This window comes from Myotis yumanensis, unplaced genomic scaffold (assembly GCF_028538775.1).
Source record: "Myotis yumanensis isolate MYYU_CA2020_CCGP unplaced genomic scaffold, mMyoYum1.0.hap1 SCAF_16, whole genome shotgun sequence".
NCBI classification, from domain to species: domain Eukaryota; kingdom Metazoa; phylum Chordata; class Mammalia; order Chiroptera; family Vespertilionidae; genus Myotis; species Myotis yumanensis.
The window spans coordinates 26,524,943-26,546,721 of NW_027223767.1; the positions used below are offsets into that span (position 1 = coordinate 26,524,943).

Below are 21,779 nucleotides of genomic sequence, written 5' to 3' on the forward strand. Positions count from 1 at the left end.
ATTATTTCCTAAGCTACTCTTCCTTTTTTGGATAGTTAGCTATTACTATCATAGTATCTGTACCACTTTCATTTAAAATAGGTCCTTCTATTTTAGTTACTACTTTGTAGACAAATTCAACTTTATCATCCATTACATTTTTAACATATTTTCTATTCAGTGATAGATAAGGAAAATGTGATCAAGTATTTAAAATGTATTAAAATTATATCTTTATTTCTTCAACTTCTATAAATATAGTGCATATGGTATCTAGAAAATGTGTGCTGTGGTAAGATTTCACAAGGAAAAGGTGTTGACTGATTATGTGGTTATTAACTAATTACCCTACTTAGTGCAATTTTTAAGAAAGGCAGAGGGGTTAGAATTTGATGAAGGGCAGTACCTGTGAAGACATACGTATGAATGGCAGTGTTCTCAGGATATCCTCTTTGTTTTTCTTGTCTAAGTAGATGATTTTAAATCAGAATCTCCTGGAAAGTGATTTCTAACATTGAATTCATTTTATTTTAATTCACTGTCTGAGAAAAAATGATTGCCTCTTTTCATGAATATTCTAATAATGATTTTTTATATACAGATATTTTTATATAATTTCACCAGCCTTATTTAGTGATATATTTTTTCAAAGTATTTTTATAAGTACTATGTGTCTCATCTGATCCTAACGTTGAACTTATAAGCAGGTATGGTAAACATAGCAAATAGAAATACAGTTTATTAGTTGGCTTGAAGACACCTGTATGCTGTCTATATTTTTGTACCTGGGAAAGATGCTTTTGGATACAGGTGCCATTTCGCTGGTATTTACTTTACCTCTTGCCATTTCTGTAACATTTGAAGAAAGCTGCAGTGAGCAATGCGTACCCGATGTCTGATGATAGTTAATGAGATGTTCTTTGTTATTAGGCTGGGAAGTATGTGACTAGTATTGTACAGAAGTGACATTTTTTAAAATTCATCATCCAGACACCAGAAAACGTTAAGGACAGATATTGTCCAATTAATACATTTTTAAGGCTAAAAGATGACATTCAATAAATTATTAGAACCTACTTTATGATTAAACATAAATTACTTGCAATTTAAATTCATGAGCTTGCCTCACTGACATGCTATATTCATCTAGAATAAATTCACATTCAACAAAACTTTCACCTATGACTAAGTTTAACTCTAGATCAATTTAGACTGTGGTTAACTGCATTTTGCAACTTTATTATTACTTGATATAATAAGAATCACCTATATTGAGTACCTTCTGTGATAGGTGTCTTAATTGCATTATTTTTATAAAATTGTTTTTATATCTTCATAATATCAATTATACACACAATGATTATATTATAACGTTCAGTTTAAAGAATAATCAACACATGTACTCACCACCCAACTAAGAACGAGAACTTTTGAAATTGCCTGTGTTTCTTCTTGATACATGCTATGACATAGATAAATCTTGAAACATTAAGCTAAGTGAAAGAAGCCAGACACAAAAAGCCACAAATTGTATGATTCTGTTTGTATGAAATGCCCAGAATAGGCAAATCCATACATACAGAAAATAGATTAGTGGTTGCCTGGGGCTGGGGGGGCGGGGGTAGGGAACTAGGAAGTGCCTGCTAATGGGGATGGGACTTCCTCTGGGAGGTGATGAAAATTTTCTAGAATTAGTGGGGATTGATGCACAACTTTGTGAATATACTTAAAGCCTCTTAACTATATACTAAAATGGTGAATTTTATGAGATGTGAATTAAATATCAATAAATCTATTTATAAAACAAAAAGTCACATCCTTAAAAATATTTCTAAAACTATTCACATTGTGTACTTAAAAAAATATAAAGTAATGGTGTGAAAACATGTCTGAGATTGTCCATAGAAACTCCATAAGATGAGAATATTAAAAAGTGAAAAGTTATGCCCAAAACTGGGAGAAAATATGTATAATACCCATAACGTATGAAATTCTAAATTACAAAGAATTGTACAAATCAATCAGAAGACGCATCAACACTACTCCTAGGTATTTACCCTAAAGGAATTTTTACCCATGTGCTGTGGTAGCTTTGTACAAGAATGTTCACTGCTGCATTACTGGTAAGCAGAAAACCCTACTGCCCATCTTCAGGAGGATGGGCGAATAAATTGTGGCATATTAATATAATTATTACATTTGTCAGTAAACGTGGATGCATTAATGTCACAGTAGCATATAACCACATGGATGAATAATAAAACGATACTGCAGGATGAAAAATTCAAGTTTCAGAAGGCGGTCTGCAGCTTTTTTATGAAGCTTAAAAACAGCAAAACAAAATAACGTTAAGGATATGTATATGTGACAAACCATTTTAAAATAAATAGTATGGAAATTTTAGTATTGGCAGTTTTGTAATTCTAAGATGGATTCATGGATGTTTTATTTTATTGTCCTGATTTAAAATGTATGTTACATACAATATATGCTTTTAGTATACATCAAATGTTATATAATAAAATGTTTGGGAATATTAAACCAAATGTATGACAGCTGTTACCTACAGGGAGAAGTTCAGAAGGGCCTTTTGCAATCTTTTGTTAAATTCATAATCTGATATAAATATACCTCAATGCTAAGCTTTAATATACTATTATAGCAATTTTAAAAAGCATGCAAAAGGTCTAAAATCTACAAAATAGAAAGCTGTGATATGTTGATAGTTTTAAAAAACCAGAACACTCTATATAGCGTAACTTAATGATTTCAAAATACATAATTTACATATATATTTATATAGAGATGCTATGTCCATAGCAAAACTTCAGAAAACTTATACATCAAACTGTTAATAGTGTTGGTCCCTGAAGCCGTGTTTTTCAAGGATAAGGATGTGGGAATTTGCCTTGGACATTTGGCAATGTCTGGAGATATTTTTGGTTTTCATAAAAATTAGGAATCACTACAAAAATTATATCTTAAGACTCTGTATATGAAAATTTAAAACCTATTGCTAAGTAATTTGTGAGTTAAAAATATTGCTAATCAACATGGGAAAGATTAATATCACTTGTAATTAGGGGAATTCAAATTAATACACAATGTTCTATTTCATATACAGCACATTGACAAAAATGTAAGGGTGAAAGCATAAAATGCTGCTAAGAATGTAGAAAAGAGGAGTGCTTATGTCCTAGTTGTGTGCATAAATTGCTTGGCACAACCAATACAGAGAGTTATTTTACAATATCTATTAAAGTTGACTTTATAAACCCTATGACTCCACATTTCCTCTTCTAGGGATATACTGTAGAGAAATTTTCACACAACTATACAAGGATATATATATATAATTCCTTGTAATAAAAACCAAATTGGAGTAACCATAAAAGCCCATCAACCAGGTGGTGTGGCTCAGCAGTTGAGCATGGACTTATGAACCAGGAGGTCACAGTTCGATTGCAGGTCAGGGCACATGCCTGGGTTGCGGGCTCGATCGCCAGTAGGCAGCTGATCAGTGATTCTCATCATTGATGTTTCTCCTCTCCCTTTCTCCCTGAAATCAATAAAAAAATTTTTTTTTTTTCAAAAAGCCCATCAATCAAGGAATGGGTGATAAATTACAACATTCATACAGTTGGATACCATTTCAAGTTAAAATAATTGAACTAGTTTTGCAAACAATATTGAGCAATTATGAAATCATAACATTGAGGTAAAATAAAAATATTGGTAAGATTATTCTTTTGTACTGTACTATTCATGTACAATTTCAATTGCATAAGAGTATATATTATTAGGGGATGCATGAATTAATGGCATCAAATCATGGACAGGAAGGATACACCAACCTTAGTTGTATCCTGTTGAAGAACAATGGAGAAAGCTTTCAACTAAGTCATCAATGTTTATTTCATAAAAACATGTATGTCATAGAAATGTACACTTGAAACCTATATAACCCTATTAACCAAGGTCACTCCAATAAATTTATTTAATATATATATATAAATTTCAAACAAATATTAATGAGTACTTAGTGCTAGCAAATACATAGGTGTTCTTTGTATTATTCTCTTTCCTTTGCTTTTATTTGGAAAATTTGGAATATTTTTATGACTGGAGGCAAAGAACACCAGAAGTTAAGAATCATTATTCCATGTTATTCAAGGCAAATATTTATAAGTTGTAGACAGGGTAGTCAGATAATGCTAGACTAAGCCCTAGGATCACTTTTAAAGGAATCTTTCCAGATGTTCTCTTTCCTCCTGTCTCCTTCCTTCACTGTGCCCAGCCACCTGTGCATTTACCCAGTTTGTTGTGGCCATAGTAGATCCTGTACACACTTCTATTAAATTAGATATTGCACTAATTACAGTTATTTACATGTTATCCTCACTCTGAAGATCATACTAGCAGCTCTATCTTGTTTGGGTGTCCCTTTGCCTGACAAATAGTAAGCACTAAGTAAATATTTGGTAAATGAAATGATGAATGAATGAACAGATTCCAAAGGAGGAAGAAATTTATAAAGGACTATTGCCAATATTAAACTTTGCCTATATTTTAGTCTTGATATGATTGACACAGAATATGTTCTTGCCAGAATTCAACAATAGGGCATCAATGGGGCCCTATGCATTAGTTAAGATTAGAATTTGCTATAAATAACTGGAGAACCTAAAATAACAGTGGTCTCCATTAGAAATTTACTTCTCTCGCACCTAAAAGAAACCTGAAAGAAGATAATCCAGGGCTGGCCTGGAGGTTCCACAGTGTTGGGGTCCCATGTCCCAACTATCGTCTTTCTGCTCCCCCATCTTTATTGAGGTTGCTCATGAACCACAATGACCACTTGAATTTCAGCAACCAACCAATCTCTTTCCCTCCCTTCCATTCATCTTCCTTTTTGTTTTCTTTTATTTAAGGCCAAAGAGAGGAGGAAAGGGGACAGGAAGTGCCTACTGCTACCTTTGAAAGACTCCCCAGAAGGTCCTTACAGCACTTCTCCTTGTATCTCCTTGGCCTGCACATAGTCACATGGCCTCATCAAGCTAAAAACAGGGATATCTTTTAGCTGGATGACAATATTTCTAGCTAAATATTGTCGTTCTGTTACTAAGGAACAAGGAGAGAATAGACATTGGAGTACAACTAACAGTTTCTGAATTTTTAATCAGCTATGGTTGCTAAAAGGAGAAGGTAGAGAAAAGCTTTTCAGAGAAAGCTTTTTAGTTTCCTATTTATGTAAGTCTGCTCATAAACAAGCCTAAAATTAGAATATTTTGTATGTAAATCAGTTTTCATCAACTTTTTTAAAATGTATTTTTATTGATTTCAGAGAGAAAGGGAGAGGGAGGGAGAGATAAAAACATCAATGATGAGAGAGAATCCTCCTACATGCTCCACACTGGGATCGAGCCCGCAACCCCGGCCTGTGGCATGTGCCCTAACCGAGAATTGAACCATGACCTCCTGGTCCATAGGTCAATGCTCAATCACTGAGCCACACAGGCCAGGCCAATTTTCATCAACTCTATTTTTGGTCTCAAGTTTACAAGATATTAACAAAATCTCCATGCTTTAGAGTGCTACTTGTAGAAATTCATGTTAAATTAGGTTTCATAGGATTTATTTGCTATTTTTCTCCTGCCACATCACATATTTTAAACCAGTAGAGAATTTGGGTTTGGGTTCTAGGACTATGCTTATAAATTTAGGATCAGCTAAAGTGTTAGCCTTGGGAGGGGGGAACAGTTGAGGTGGTGGTAGAATCAGGAAGCTACTATTTTATAGAAAATTAATCCATAGTCAGCAGACTTTCTTTGTACATCTAATTCTGGTCACTGTTCCTGAGATTGATTCTTTTCCCTGGACTATGAAATAAAGTTCTAATGAAAAGTTTTATTCTTTGGAGATTTGAAAATTGCCTCACACAAGTCCTTTTCTTTCCAGGCTCTAAATTATCTTGGTATTCAGCCCACAAAGGAGCAACACCAAGCCCTGAGACAGCAAGTGGCAGTAGACCCACAGGGGACAGTGTCTTTTGGAGGTAATATTAGGTACATTGTGTTAATCCAGCAATTTTTAACCGGTGTGCGGAAACATTTTTGAAAACATGCAATACCTGACTATGTAGTCATGGGCCTGACCTCTTTTCTCTTAGATTGTCAAATTAAAAAATGACAACAGCCAACATAGTAGCCGATGGTATGAATGAATCAAAATTATACCTATTTTTTTTGTCAGATCGCCAAATAATATATTTTTTGGAGTGCCACAGGATTTTAATAATTACTTTATGTGTGCCATGAGATGAAAAAGGTTGAAAATCGCTGTAATATCATCACAGAAAATTACTTAAAGGGTCATTGTGACTCATTTTTATTGAGTTCCTCTTTAGAAAGAGAGAGAAAAAAAGACCACATTTATTTCAAATTCCTCGATCAGTACTCTGAAAAACTCAGCTAGGATTCCTGGTTGGCAGTATCAGATAAATAGAAAAAGAAAAGGAATTCCAAAAAAGGGAAATACTGCAAGAGCGGAAGAAAACTTCAGATAAACCATAATTAGCATGTTTAAAAAGATAAGCAAAGATAAAGAATTCATGAAATAAGAGTAGGATACTGTCAAATAGGAACAATCGGAGAACATTAAAAGAATCCTTGGAAACTAAAGACGTCGTAGACAAAATAAAGACCTGTGAGGGTAGGTAGATGAATATGTCACGCTCCACGTCTAAAGAAGCATCGGGCAGTGCTGGGTAACGATCAGGAGGATGTGCCTCTGAGTCAGACCTTAGATGGAATCCTGTTCTGCTACTTATTTGTCAAGTGGCCTCGGGGATTTTAGCAGTTCACTTGTCATGGCCCCAGACTGGAAAATTGAGAAGATAAGAGAACCTGCATTGTAAAATTCTGAGGGTGAAATTGCAAAACACCCGGCCTAGCATAGAGAGGCTTTACGTAAACAGTAGCTGCCGATAGTATTATTATTATTATATTACAGCTAGAAAAACTGTAAATCATGACATTGTCCTGTTTCAGAAAAGGTTCTACTCATAATTTAAGAATTGGAGGAATAGTTATGCCAGTGATATACATTTGCTTTATAATTATCTTAACTGATGTACTAACTTCAGCAAACTTAAAGGAAGTTAAAACTAGTTTCTTTTTATTTGAACTTATATTTATCTGTCCCTTCAGTTAATACTATTTTAAGGCAACCTTGTTATAACACATAGCTTCAACTTCCTATATGAGCTATATTTAGATGAGGTTAAATAGTTTCTTACTGAAATGTGTTCCATTTTAGATTTTGTCCAGGTTGCCCGAAACTTGTTTTGCTTGCAGTTGGATAAAGGAAATGTTGGTGCGCGTGAAATGTACAGCATATTAGACTCGCAGGTAGAGTATCTACAGAACTGTCTTGACTGTCTTGTCCTCAATGTTACGTGTCGTGTGTGGGCTTTTTTTCATTTTCATTGTGTTTTTTGTTGTTGTTTTTAAATATATTAGTATTTGTATCGATTTCAGAGAGGAAGGAGAGGGAGAGAAAGATAGAAACATCAATGATGAGAGAGAATCATTGATTGGCTACCTCCTGCATGCTCCGTACTGGGGATCGAGCCCGCAACCTGGGCATGTGCCCTTGACAGGAATCTAACCCAGGACCCTTTAGTCCGCAGGCCGACGCTCTATCCACTGTGTCAAACCAGCTAGAGCTTCACTGTTTTTTTCTAAGTTGTACAAATAATACTTGCTTCTTGGATAAATTTACAAAATATACATTAATTTAAAATCAAAAATAACATTTTGTCTTGATCTCCTCCATTGTTTTCTTTCTGCCAGACAGTCCTCAAAGCTACAGAACCCACATTTGCTGAGAAAAGGCACGTACATGAAGTGGGGAATTCAGAGTACTTCGTGTGAGCATGCAAAGCTTTCCTAGCAGCTGCAAAGAAATAGTCATGCTCCAAATTAGTAATTTACTTCCTTCTTACCAATATGATTTTAGGGCAGATAAGCATGTATTCAGTCTGTGATACCTTGACAGCAAAAGCAAAGTGCTCATGGTAGTTGTGCAAGGTCTTCTGCAGGCCAGCAATTTACTGTTTGTAGCTTCAGATCAAAGGTTGGACAATAGTCATTGTATTAATTTGTAAGATTTCCCCCCCCCCCCCGCAAAAAAAAAGATTTCCTTTGTTGTATTGTACTTTTCAGCACATGGAAGATATCCCCATTAAATGTTGGTTTTTCAGTTTTTTTCCTCAGATATCCACAAAAAGAACGCATTTTACTTCAGTACAGTCACATGTAAACTTGAAACAAACGTCTCAAAGCATCACTTACCTTTTCTACATCAAGGCATTCTTATTTAGTATTCAGTTCCATTTGATTAAATTTTTGGCCTTACAATTCACTAATGAGTTTGTGCTACAATTTGGAAAATACTATAAAAATCCTTTGGGCAGCATGGATGGACCTGGAAAATATTATACTAAGTGAAATAAGCCAATATGAGAAAGACAAATGCCACAGGATCTCGCTTATTTGTGGAATCTAATGGACAAAATGAATTGACCAATAATAAGACCCAAAGCATGGAGGCATGGAATAGACTGATATACCTCATTGTGTGTGGTGGGGGAGGGAGGCGTGGGGGAGGGGGAGGGAGAGGGAGACAAGGAGAGATAAACCAAAGAACTTATACATTTATATGCATAGCCCATGGACATAGGCAATAGGGTAATGAAGATCTGGGGGGTGGCCAGGGGCTGGGAGGAGGGGAACAAAGGTGGGGGGAGGAATGGGAGATATCTGTAATACTATCAACAATAAAAAAGATTTTTTAAAAAATACTATAAAAATCATTGCTTATCAAGCAACTCAGCAGAAACAAATAAAAACTATTTCATTATTTTGTAGTATATTGTTTTTTGAGTTAAACAACAGTAGAATACCTTGTCTGAAGTTTATCAATTGATCTGTGGTTAGGATGCTGACAGTCTGTAAAGGTGGGGAAATTCCACTATGGTTACCCCCTCAGTTATTTTGTCACACACACATACAAAAAAATCAGATTTTATGATCCATCTGTTAGGGACACTTTTTGCTTTCTTTACTCGCATGTGTCCATTTTTGGGGTTGTCTTTTTCTTGATTTATTTCTTTAAAATATTTTTACTGGTGCATAATGGACACACAGTAAAGTACAAAACTCTCAATTGTACAACTTGATGAATTTCTGTTCGTGTCTTATGTGTAATCACCACTCAAAAGGCTCCTTCGTGCGAACTTTCCAGTCCACCGTGGCTCCCACTTTCACAATTGAGCAAACCACTCATTTGATTTTTATCAGTATAGATTACTTTCGCCTATTCTTGAACTTCATGAGTAGAATCATGCAATGTGTATTCTTTTGGAACTAGCTTCTTTTGCTTATCATTTTGTCTGACTCAAGATTTCTTGAGATACTGTCTTTTAGGAAGGAAAAATTGCTGAGTCATTATAAGTCAGTCCTACTTTTGTTTAGTTGACAAAAAACATTGGGTTTGAGAATAATATGGCATTTAGAACCAAAAATATAATTATCTTACTGTTGTTCTAATTATCATTGGTATATAAAAAATTTACATATTGCTACACCTGCTGCTGGTCCAGAGTTACACACAGAAAAGGGAAGTTTGGAACATCCTAGCTCCCCTTAATATAATGGGTTTACCACATTCATTAAGAACCATAGACAGATTATCTTAAAATCACAGAGAGAATGTGCTAAATTCTCTAATGTAGAAGTTTCAAAATTTAGCTTCTTGCGAAATCAGTTTAGTGGATTGCAGCCACCATTTCAACAAGTGAAATAGAATAGAGTGGAAAATACCAAGGTGAACTGTATGTGATACTGGCTCATGATATAAATGATATTCTCACTATGTGTAGCAGTAAATACTTCATAGCCACTTCACTACACTCATCTGTAAAATAGTAAATATGTGTTGAACAAGTACAATGTGCATGGCATTGTGTTAGGTGTTTTGGTGCATGTTATTAAAATAAATAAGACTCTAACCACTATGTTGTACACATGAAACTAATACAAAATAATATTGAATGTAAACTATAATTGGAAGGAAAAAAAAGACAAGTAAAACTCCAGCCTATCCCTCAAGAAATTAAGGTATAGTGTAAGGAAATTTATGTACACAAATAATTATTGTTTAAAAATGCATTGTGCCCTAGCCAGTTTGGAGCAGTAGATAAAGCGTTGGCCTGTGGACTGAAGGGTCCAGGTTTGATTCCGGTCAAGGGCACATCCCCAGCACTCATCAGGGGGCATATACGAGGCAACCAATCCATGTGTCTCTCTCACATTGATGTTTCTTTCTCTGTCTCTTTCTTCTGCTTTCTCTAAAAAAATTAATGGAAAAATATCCTCTGGTGAGGATAAATAAATAATAAAAATAAAAAATGCATTGTGTGAGCCCTGACCAGTGTGGCTCAGTTGTTTGAGTGCAGTCCCATGCAACAAAAGGTCACTGGTTCGATTCCAGGTCATGGCACATGCCCAGGTTTTGGGCTTGATCCCAGTAGGGGGCATGCAGGAGGCAGCCAATCCATGTTTCTCTCTTACGTTGATTTTTTTTCTCTTTAGAAGAACATTTAAAAATGCTTTATGTGATAAGGCCATAATAATAAAAGAGCTTTGAACATTCAGAGAAGATTCATGACAGTTGGCATTTGAGTGAGTTTTGAATAATAAATAGGACTTTATCTGCTCAAGAGGTAAACAGAGAAGTGTAGAGTACCTGCATGAACAACAACAAATATATATGTATAATGTGATGGTAAGCAGAGAATGATCTACTTTTTAGAAAGACAATCTAGTACATGCAGGACAGTAAAGGAAGTTAGGCCTGAAAGGGTAAATATTAAATTAGAAGTGTGCACTTTACTAACAGTCAGGAACCATTAGGGAGAACAGAGACATCACCAAAGTAATATTTTAGAAATAATGATCTTATAATCGTGTTGGTTATCTCAGAAGAGGATGAAACTGGTGGTAGATAGTCTAGGGGATGAAGAAGAGTCTAAATATAGAATAATAAATAAATAGAGGAGGCGGGTATAGTATGGTCAGATAACTTGAGGAAATGCAACCATTTATTAAATTACATTTCCTTTTGGGATGTCCAAAATGCTCATTAGCATATAAAGGCTATTGGAACATGGCAGGAAAGTTAATTTTTCCAAGTCTTGTATTTCTCTAAGATTGTCCTTGTTTTCTATCTTGCAATTATCTATAAGAGAGATTGTCAGCTTTGTTATTTTTTGTTGTTGTTATTCACTTGTGCATGAATTATTAATATTATCTTCAATACACAGTTTCTGTGCAGAAATCTTTTTAAGCCACTTGACTGTTATGTTACATTGTGTTTAATTAAAGCAAGACACAAGCTCAATTAATGTACTTTACTCGGTTTAGATAAACAATCTTGGTTTATAATGCCCAGTATCTTGTTATTGTGCTTGGTTGGAGTGGATGTCTTTAGGGAATAGTTTATGTTGATAGCTCATGAAGTTGTTTTAATATTATAAACACACTCTTGAACCCTAACTGGTTTGGCTCAGTGGATAGAGCGTCGGCCTGCAGACTGAAGGGTCCCAGGTTCCATTCTGGTCAAGGGCATGTACCTTGGTTGCAGGCACATCCCCAGTAGGGGGTGTGCAGGAGGCAGCTGATCGAGTTTCTACTCTCTATCCCTCTCCCTTCCTCTCTGTAAAAAATCAATAAAATATATTTTAAAAAAATAAACACACTCTTGGAATTTGGACTTTTAAGGAAAATTATATCGTTAAATAAGAATCATAAAGATGACAACAGAGTGTGTATATCTGATCATCATCTAAATTCTGTTATAACAACAATATAAGATTAAGTATAAATGGGTGAAGTTACCCCAGATTACGTTAACATTCTCTTTTACCCGATCAAATGACTCCTAAGCCTTGTCAAAAAGGATTTCTGTGTTAGTTCTCATAATCAGCATGTAACGTATAATTTTCTCTTGTATTTTAATGTTGACAGTTTATTGCCTGTGATTCCTTAGAAGCAGATGATGTGGAAAGGCTTAAACGTGAAAGAAATGATGCCTTAGAAGAAGTGAATGCACTTAAGGTAATCTCCAATTTAGCTTTCTTATATTTTCTCTAGAAAAAAAGAAAAAGGAAATTATCTTGGGTTGAATTCTGAAGTATTGGGGCTTAGTTTTATTTTTAATTAATGAATGTTAATATGAAATAGCTTAATATCAATTTTGGTCAGTATTGAATATTAATGTCATAATTGCTATTTATTTCTTCAGTTGATCTTTAGAGAGTTAATTTTTTAGTTCACACACACTTTTCATTTATACGTAAGATTCAGTGTGAACAGTGGTTTTTACTTGTAACTTTTGATTTGGCTACTTCTCACCCTTTTTATTTTTTCTCACATTGGTGGCAAGGATGAGGAGCCCACAAAGCATGCCATGACAATTTTGGGTCCTCAGATGTTCATTGGGAAATACATTTTCTCCCCTGTTCCTAGGCATGCCTCTGGGACACCTTGGTATGCTAACATAATTTGGAATAAAGGCAATATGATTTGAGGAAAGAAAAACCATACAATATATCCCAAATATACATTAAGATTTTGATTTTCTTTATATGTTTTCATTCTGTGTTTAGTAGAATATTAAGTTTCAATTATATCCTTATTTTTATAGAAAGCCATTAATGTTTTTAAATCTTCAGGAAAAGCAACATAACTCCTTGATTTACTATTAAGTCAACATAACTCTATATTTTAATATTATTTTAAAGTATTGCCTTAAAGAAGTGAAACTCTATTATTTATTTAATTTTTATTAAAGCAAAATCATTAAACTCATAAAAAGAAATTCCCTTGCTACCTTAATTTCTAAATTTCAATCTCTAGAGGAAGCCATTGTTAAACATTTCTTGTTTATCCTTTTGTAGACTCCTCTAGATAGCCATTTGTATTTCTAAAAAATGAATGTACGTTCAGGTATCCCCAAAAAGTATACACACTTTGAATACTAATAATTATTAATTCCAATGGGTTAAATCTGAAAAGAAGGGACTATCAATTGAGCTGTCAAAAAGGTATATGTATACATTTTGGGGAATGCCCTATATAAAAATATATTAACTATACATAAAATATATAAATATATGTTATATAAGTATATTAATATATTTTTAACTTTTACAAAATCATTTAATACAAGGTACACTCTTTTACAACTTGCCTGCTTTATTCTCTTTATCAACATGTGCTGGGCTACTTTTCTAGTTAATATACTAGTACACAGATATGCCAAATTCTTTTTAATGGCTCTCCTATCATCACATGGTTCTGTCTTATGTTATTTAGCCAGTTTCTTAATGATGAATAGTTAGGCTATTTTAAGTTTTCCATTATTAAAATTAATTCCATCATAAATCGCATTGTAGATATATCTTTGCATGATTGTGCAGTTGTAAAAGTACAAATGGAATAAATTACTGAAAGTGAAATTGTTTTCTCAAGGGATACAGACATATTAAAATTTTATGTGTGTTACCAAATTCTCTATCAAAAGACTTTAGCAATTCATGTTTCTTCCAAATGTATGTGAGCATTACTAAAGAAGTATTTTCTATACTTTTTTATTATAACTTAAAACCATTGTCTTTCCACATTTTCTGGTATAAATTTAGTTTTAAAAATACATTTAGTTTTAAAAATAGATTGACAATAGTTCTTTTACATCCTTGAGGAAAATATCTCCACTATTGGTTACCTTGGTAAAATAACATTTTTATAAAGTTTGTCTCTGCATAAACCATTAAATTTATGGTTCATCAGAATTTCCAGAGGCTCTCAGATCTTCTTCATTCCCTTAATGTTTATCATTGCTAAATTTAGTGATACATTCAGTGACTATCAACCTTATTATTAGAATTGAATTTAAAACTATACTTATGTAACATTTAAACAAGCTCCACTGAGGAGCTGTTCAATAAATTGGAATTCATATTTAAGCTTTATGAAATATAACTGAACATATCCTAGTGTGAAATTTCCTTTACCTCAAAACCTATCTATTGGCTGAGAACCACTTGTTTAGCTATATAAAAAGAGTATATTAGGCAATAAATATTTTTATTTGTGATAAAATATTGTTTGTACTTAGTTATTCTACTTAAATTATACACACACAAAGAAATAGACATTGTTAAATGAAGTTCATAGAGTGTGTGAGTAGTCTCTCATTGCTTCTCATTATCCTGTGACATCTCTAATCTTTATGTCTGATTTAAGGTACAAACAAAAATGAAACCAAGATAATTTGATGCTAATGTCTAATTTTATTTTGTGAGAATGATTTTTTTACATATTTTTTAAATTGATTTTTTACAGAGAGGAAGGGAGAGGGACAGAGAGTCAGAAACATCAATGAGAGAGAAACATCGATCAGCTGCCTCCTGCACACTCCCCACTGGGTATGTGCCTGCAACCAAGGTACATGCCCTTGACCGGAATCAAACCTGGGACCCCTGAGTCCGCAGGCCGACACTCTATCCACTGAGCCAAACCGGTCAGGGCGTGAGAATGATTTTTTAAAGTGCTATGGCTTTATTTAACTTAAAGCCTTTCTGCAGAGTTCACATTGGTACTGCTTTACAAAGCTGAATGGAAATAGCTATATTTTCCATTTACAGATGCAAAAAACTAGGACAGAAAGAGTGAAGGTGACTTGCCAGAGCATAAAGGCATGGCAGCCAGCAGTCTCCTGGCTCCTGGTCTGTGGCAGATGCATAAGATTGCTACAGTATATTCATCTCCATATACCTTCACTTTATCTCTTAGACGAGGATGAGCTGAAATACTCCACCAAGCAGATCATTTCTTACAGACATTGCAGTGTGGCCATGAGTATTTACTACTCAGTTTAATCTCCAAGCAATTCCTGTTCAAGTTTATAGTAAAATGGTTCCTAAATTATTCTTAGTATATCTGATTTGATCAATAAAATGTGGACTTATTTATGATATACTTAAAAGTGAACATTTTAAGGTATATGCTCAATTTTAAGTTCAAAGATGATAATATTTGGATGGCATGCATAATATTCTGTTTGAAGAACTACCATTTCATATGTTGGTTACACCAGTCGTATCTTAATTTTTATGGATGATCTTCCAAGAATAAGCTAAATTAGAAAAATGATATTTAACTCAGTTTCATGTCCTCTTTAATATAGTAAGAGAGACTTCTGAATTATAATAATGCTCTTCAATTTGGAAGCGCTTTGACAATGATAGTTATTACCCAAAATTTAGTTAATATTTACATATTTTGAACTTGACTGACTTTGGACCTCAGATTCTGAGACTTTACAAAACGGCTAAAGAGAAAATACATTTTCATCACAATTCTGCTGTAAATAACTAATTACTTTCATATGGTATTTATAATAATAAAAGGGTAATATGCTAATTAGACTGGATATCCTTCTGGATGAAGCTGGGTTGAAGGGAAGCCTGGGTCCGGGTGCCAGAGGGAAGCTGGTGCCGACAGCCAGGGGAAGGAAGGCCTACTCTTGCATGAATTTCATGCATTGGGCCTCTAGTATATGTGTGTGTGTGTGTAGCCAGAAAAGTGATGGAATTACATTTTCAAATTGTAGCAGTGGCTATTTGGGGAATTTATAAATTTTAAAACAAAGCTCTAAGAATGATACCCATTCATATATTTATAACAAGTTATTAATTTAGTGGTTTTTAAATATAGGAAAAATTATTTGAATCAGAAAGACAAAGGAAACAATTGACAGAAGAACTCCAAAATGTGAAACAAGTAAGTGCATGGATTGTCTATATGTGTTTTGTGTGTGTGTGTAAACATATGATGTATAGTTGTAAAGCAGTGATGCGGTATAACATCCTAGAGTTGATGGATGTGAGCAACAGAGACTGTACCTGTCCTGAAGGACTGTTACTACTGCTCAAAAAAATGATCAAACTTCTCTCAAATTACTTTCAAAACCAGATATCCATGGGCTGAAATGATCATTCTCATTGCTTTTCCATTCTTTTCTTTCTCTTATATTTTTCCATTTTCATCTGTTACTCATACCTCATATTATTAAAGATAAAAAGAGACAAGCAATAAATTAAATAACCTGCAAGACAGAGCATTTTTTACATTTTTTTTTTTAGTAATAAAAGGTAAAAATTTAGGCCCTGACCGGGTAGCTTAGTTGGTTAGAGCATTATTCCGATACACCAAGGTTTTAGGTTTGATCCCTGGTCAGGGCACATACAAGAAGTAACCAATGAATGCACAAATAAGTGGAACAACAAATCAGTGTTTTTCTCTCTCTCTCAAATCAATCAATAAAATCTTTTTTAAAAAGTAAAAATTTATTTGCACTTTGCATCATTCTTCAAAGAATTTTAGGAAGCTTACACCAAAACAGATACAATGACATTATCATAAAACAGATATACAGATAACAAACAAGTAAAATAATCAGAGTAGAAATTTAAGAGAACATTGGTAGAGATCAGTGGCATCACCTGGCTTTGAATCTCCCCAACATCATCCCCCTGGAAAACATAAAGCCACTAGTGTAAATAAAATCAGACAGGACCATCCCTTCGATAGGACTGTGTGACAGAGAGCACCACAGCCTGCAGGCACATAGAAAAAATGTGCTTTAAACAACCAGACAAAGCTCTGCAGCTCGCTGGCCACTGGAACCTGGAACTCAAAGAGCAGAGCAGGTGGGGCTTCAGATGCTAGAAAAGAGCTGGGAAACAGAGCAACTCACAGTACAAATAGTCACCCCCAGAAAGAGAAAACAGAGCAATCGATGCCAAAATCCTGAGCTAGGCCACGACTCCGTGGTTCTCAGGACTCGAGAAAGTGTGTGCAACCTGAAGTGTCAACCTCACGAGTCTTGGCTTCTCAGGGAGAATCATAAGCAGAGAAGGGGTGGTACTCCTGGGAGATGAGGAAAGGAAGAGAGAGGAGGACATTGAATACCCCTCTCCAGTACTGTATGAACTTGAATCAAGGGGGGGAAAGAAGGACTGGAAACACAGAAAGTAAAGAGATTCTTTTAAAAACGTGTGTGTGTGTGTGTGTGTGTGTGTGTGTGTGAGAGAGAGAGAGAGAGAGAGAGAGAGAGAGAGAGAGAAATTCTCCAGAGATCTCTCTTCTCAACAATGTCATCAGTTTGACTCAAATAAACTTTTATGAAAACTAAAAAAGAAGGGGCATATATAGGGGGAGAAATAAGGATCTGGCATAAATGAAGAAAAACAAGACTTGTCAGACCTCCTCCATCCACCCGCTCCACAACCATCCACAACATGATCCATAGAGGAAATTGCACAGAAGAGGGTGCTGTTGAACCGGGAACTCTTTCTATGCAAGAAGTGGACTAGGGAAATAAATCTGTCCCCAAGATTACAAAACAATGGTAAAAATCAGGCAATATGAAGTAAAGCGTTCCTCAGACCACTAATTAAATGTGTTCCTCTTCAGAACATTCCAAGCACAAGGCTAACCAAAACTGTGCTACAGCACTCCAGACTCAAGTATCCTCAAGCAAGCATTTGGCATTAAGAATCAGAAATTTAAAAACTAAGACTAGAAATTGAACAAAACAAAAACAACCTTCGAAGAAATGAAATGAGAGTTGATAAAACTTAGGAAAGAAAAAAAATTAGGAAAACTCAAAATCATATTAGAAAAGAAAACTAAAGAAAAACTAATTAAGAAAACTAAATTACATATTCCAGGAATATGTTATACCTGGAATATGTTGCCCTAGGAAGAATGTACTAGGATTCAAATGAAAAGGCATGGAGGAAAACTAGAAAAATAACCAGGGAAATTAGAATGAAATAAATAATAGAGTTTCTTGAATCTATAAAAGCAACTGGACAGCACTACTATTTAGAACTATAATCCAAGAAAACTTTCCAGACATAAAGGGTGGCCTGAATGTTATTGGGTATTGGGGGCCTGGAAAGATCAGCTCTAGAACATTAAGTAAAACTATGAGACTTTCAAAAAAAAGTGCCTCCAAGTGAAAAGATCAAATAGCTTACAAAGGCCAGCATCAACCTTCTCAACAGAACATGTAAAGCAGTAGCAGAGCAACGTTTTCAAGAAACTAAAGGAAAGAAAGTATAAACCAAAATATAGTACACGGGCAAGCTGACACTCAGATGTCAAGGCTATAGAAGCACGGTTTGTATAGTACACATGCATGCTTTCGCAGGGGAATTTAAGCCAACCTTTGGCAACGAATCCCCAAGCTACGTAAGTGGCTGCAGACTATATAATAATCACCCCAGTATTTGTGTTCAATGTTTGACAGGCTAGGATTGAGTTGGAAAAGAATTGCAAACAAATCTTGAACTATTTTAAGGATGTTTGTTTTAGGGGTATGGTCAAAACAGTTCTGAAACAATTTTAAGATGTATTATAGGTTTCAGAACATGGGTTGATCGTTGTTGAAGTCCAGAGTCTCAATGAAAAAGCAAAGACATAGAAAATAGAATGAAGGAGGTCAAGAAAGAATTTTGTGGAATGGACTAGAATTGGAGGTATTGTTGTGAGTGCATCGTTTCTAAAATATATGTATATGTGCGTATATGAATGTATATGTGCACATGAATATATGTGTGTATGTAGACAATATTTGTGTGCAGGGTGTGTGTGTGTGTGTGTGTGTGTGTGTGTGTTCATAGCTCGGTCAACTAAGGAGCCAAGAAGCAAATATCCCAATAGCATAATCAAGTGCCCAGATTCCAGTCCCCACTAAAAGGAACCCAGGATCCTTGGAGAAATGACTGATTTCAGGTCTAGGGGAGGTAAGTACAAGATGAGCCTGGAATATGTTATACCAGAAAATAAGGAAGTGTTCACGATGCAGGGAGCATTTCACAAGGAACCAGCTTGGAGGGGCTCCCATTGGCCAAATCTGGAAGTACTTGAGACCAAGATAATTAAGTACAGTAATGAATTACAAACCATCGAAAAAGAAGTAATTCAGGAGTCCATACAATTTTAATTGGAGGAAAGGAGGGCTCTTTGCTTGTTATCGTCAGTTGAGTGCTAGCCGGTAACTGCGGAGTGGCTGTTAGATTTGGGAAATCGGCATTCTGCATCTGTTTTAGTAAAAACTTGGATCAGACTAGAATCATCAGATACTAAATCAAGGGAGGAATTTTGATGAAGAGCAGAATATTTACATATTAACGGTTTTAATGTTGCTCTCTAGAAACTGCTTATTAATTGTAAGCGGAAAATAGTAACTACACAGTAGTGAAATCAGACAACTCCATCACGTGTTAAAATTTAATATCAGATGGGCATGTGTGACTTTTTTTTTAATTTTCATCTTTTGTTTCTTCATTTAGAAGCAAAAATGGAACATATTTATTTATTTTTAATGTTAATTCATTTGTGTGTGTTTTTTGTTTTTGTTTCTTTATTGTTGAACATATTACATAGTTCCACCTTTTCCCCCCATTAACCTCCTCCAGCCTGCTGCAGTCCTCCCCCCACCCCAGCCCCTCACCACTCCATTGTTCTGTCCACTGGTTATGCATATATGCATACAAATTCATTGCGACAAGTGTTGGCAATGTTGTGGAGAAAAGGGAACCCTAGTGCGGGTGTGACTTCTAATGTGACACCTTGAGAAGGACAAAACAGCACCTTGTAGCATTATGGCTGAGAATGTATGACCTGGACCTGGCTAGGAGGAAATGCCAGACAAACCTAAAAGGAGGGACAGTTTTATTTTTGTAAAGGGGTGTGTGTGTGTGTGTGTGTGTGTGTGTGTAGCTATATTCTTCAGAAATGCCAATGCTATAAAAAAATAGAAGAAAGGTGTTAAGAGGCTAGGTTCCAGATTAAAAGAGGCTAAACATCTCTGAACACTAAATACAATCCTGACCCTAGACTGGATCCTGCACTGGAATGGGGGAAATGCTGTAAAGGATACAATTGCATCAACAAACAAAATTGGAATGCAGTGGATCAATGTCAGATTTCCTAAATTTGGTAATTACAGTGTGGTATATAAGAGAATATCCTGCTGTACTGAAGTGTTTAGGGGTAAAGAGACATGGTGTCTATAACACCTTCAAATGGTTAAGAAAAAAATTAGGTGTGTGTATTTATTTATGTGTATTATCTATACAGTACACACATGTACCTGTGTGTGCCTATGCTTGTGTATATATAAACAAACACTGCAGAATTTTGCCACTTTGCACCACTTCCATCCCCGGTCCAGCCATCACAGCTCCTGCCTGGGTTGTAGTTACCGCTGCCCACCAGCTCACCCTGCTTTTACCCTGCCCGCCCTACACAGTCTAATCAGATCCCAGCAGCCAGAAACATCCTTTTAAAACGGAAGTAGAACTCTCCAGGACTTTCCATCTCACTCAGAGTGAAAGCCAGAATCCTGCAAGTAAATGACAAGGCATGTAAGAGCCTCCTCGATCTGCCATCTTAGCCCCATCCCCACCCTCCTCTAATGGCAGTTACTTCATCGCTCACCACCCCTCCCCCTTCTCTCCCTACTAATTCTCCAGCGCCTCTGACCTCACTGCACCATCACCCCACTAGCTCTCCAACTCTCACCGTGTATGGAGAAGTTTGTTGGCATTACTGATTGCTCTCTTACGTATTATAAACTTGTTACGTTACTGCTAATGAAAGAGTTCCTATGCTTTAGTGAGAATAACTACCTCTCCATTTTTTTAAGGATTAATATACTTTTTCACAATGAGCAAAAGAGTCTTTAAAAATTACAATTAGAGCCCTAGCCGGTTTGGTTCAGTGGATGGAGCGTCGACCTGCAGACTGAAGGGTCCCGGGTTTGATTCCGGTCAAGGGCATGTACCTTGGTTTCGGGCACATCCCCAGTAGGGGGTGTGCAAGAGGCAGCTGATCAATGTTTCTCTCTCATCGATGTTTCTAACTCTCTATCCCTCTCCCTTCTTCTCTGTAAAAAAATCACTATAAAAAAAAATACAATTAGAGTGTGTATACCTCTTCTATTAAAAACCTTTAAAACCAGAAACTTGAGTTGTATGAAATTTGGCAAATTTCTTTCCCAATTTTTGGTATCCCTTTGAAGATCTTGACATGAAGTAGTACGATACTAATAATTATACCATCTATACTAATAAAAGGGTAATGTGCTAATTAGAGCAGAGGTCTTCTGGATGACCTTCCGGACGTCCTTCCAGACAAAGCCACAGCGGCTGCTAAGGGCCCAGGCTCAGGCCAGCAGTGGCAGCAGCAGCGGGGTAATGGGGGCGGTACCTTCCCCTGATCCACCAGGTCACCTCCCGCAGAGGGAGGCCAGACTGCAGCTTAGACTGGGGGCTGAGGCAGAGGTGGTTAGGGGCAATCAGGCCATCAGGGGAGCAAGTTAGGGGCGATCAGGCCAGCAGGGAGGCAAGTTAGGGTCGATCAGGCCAGCAGGGAGGCAAGTTAGGGTCGATCAGGCTGGCAGGGGGGCAAGGTAGGGGCGATCAGGCCGGCAGGGGGGCAAGTTAGGGGCATGAGGCATGCAGGCAGAGGCAGATAGGGGCGATCAGGCAGGCAGGCAGAGAGGTTGGGGTGATCAGGCAGGCAGGCAGAGGGGTTAGGAGTGATCAGACAGGCAGGCAGGCGAGCGGTTAGGAGCCAGTGGTCCCGGATTGCAAGAAG

At 36.0% G+C, this 21,779-nt stretch overlaps 1 protein-coding gene across 1 annotated transcript in view; it reads left to right on the forward strand.

The window, feature by feature from the left end:
* STXBP4 (syntaxin binding protein 4) overlaps positions 1 to 21,779 on the forward strand; it is a 120,713-nt gene that overhangs the window by 23,807 nt on the left and 75,127 nt on the right. The window contains exons 9-12 of the mRNA XM_070394070.1: positions 5,938 to 6,034; positions 7,297 to 7,388; positions 12,069 to 12,158; positions 15,822 to 15,887. Of these exons, the coding sequence (XP_070250171.1) occupies positions 5,938 to 6,034; positions 7,297 to 7,388; positions 12,069 to 12,158; positions 15,822 to 15,887 (345 nt within the window). The remainder of the gene's footprint in view (positions 1 to 5,937; positions 6,035 to 7,296; positions 7,389 to 12,068; positions 12,159 to 15,821; positions 15,888 to 21,779) is intronic.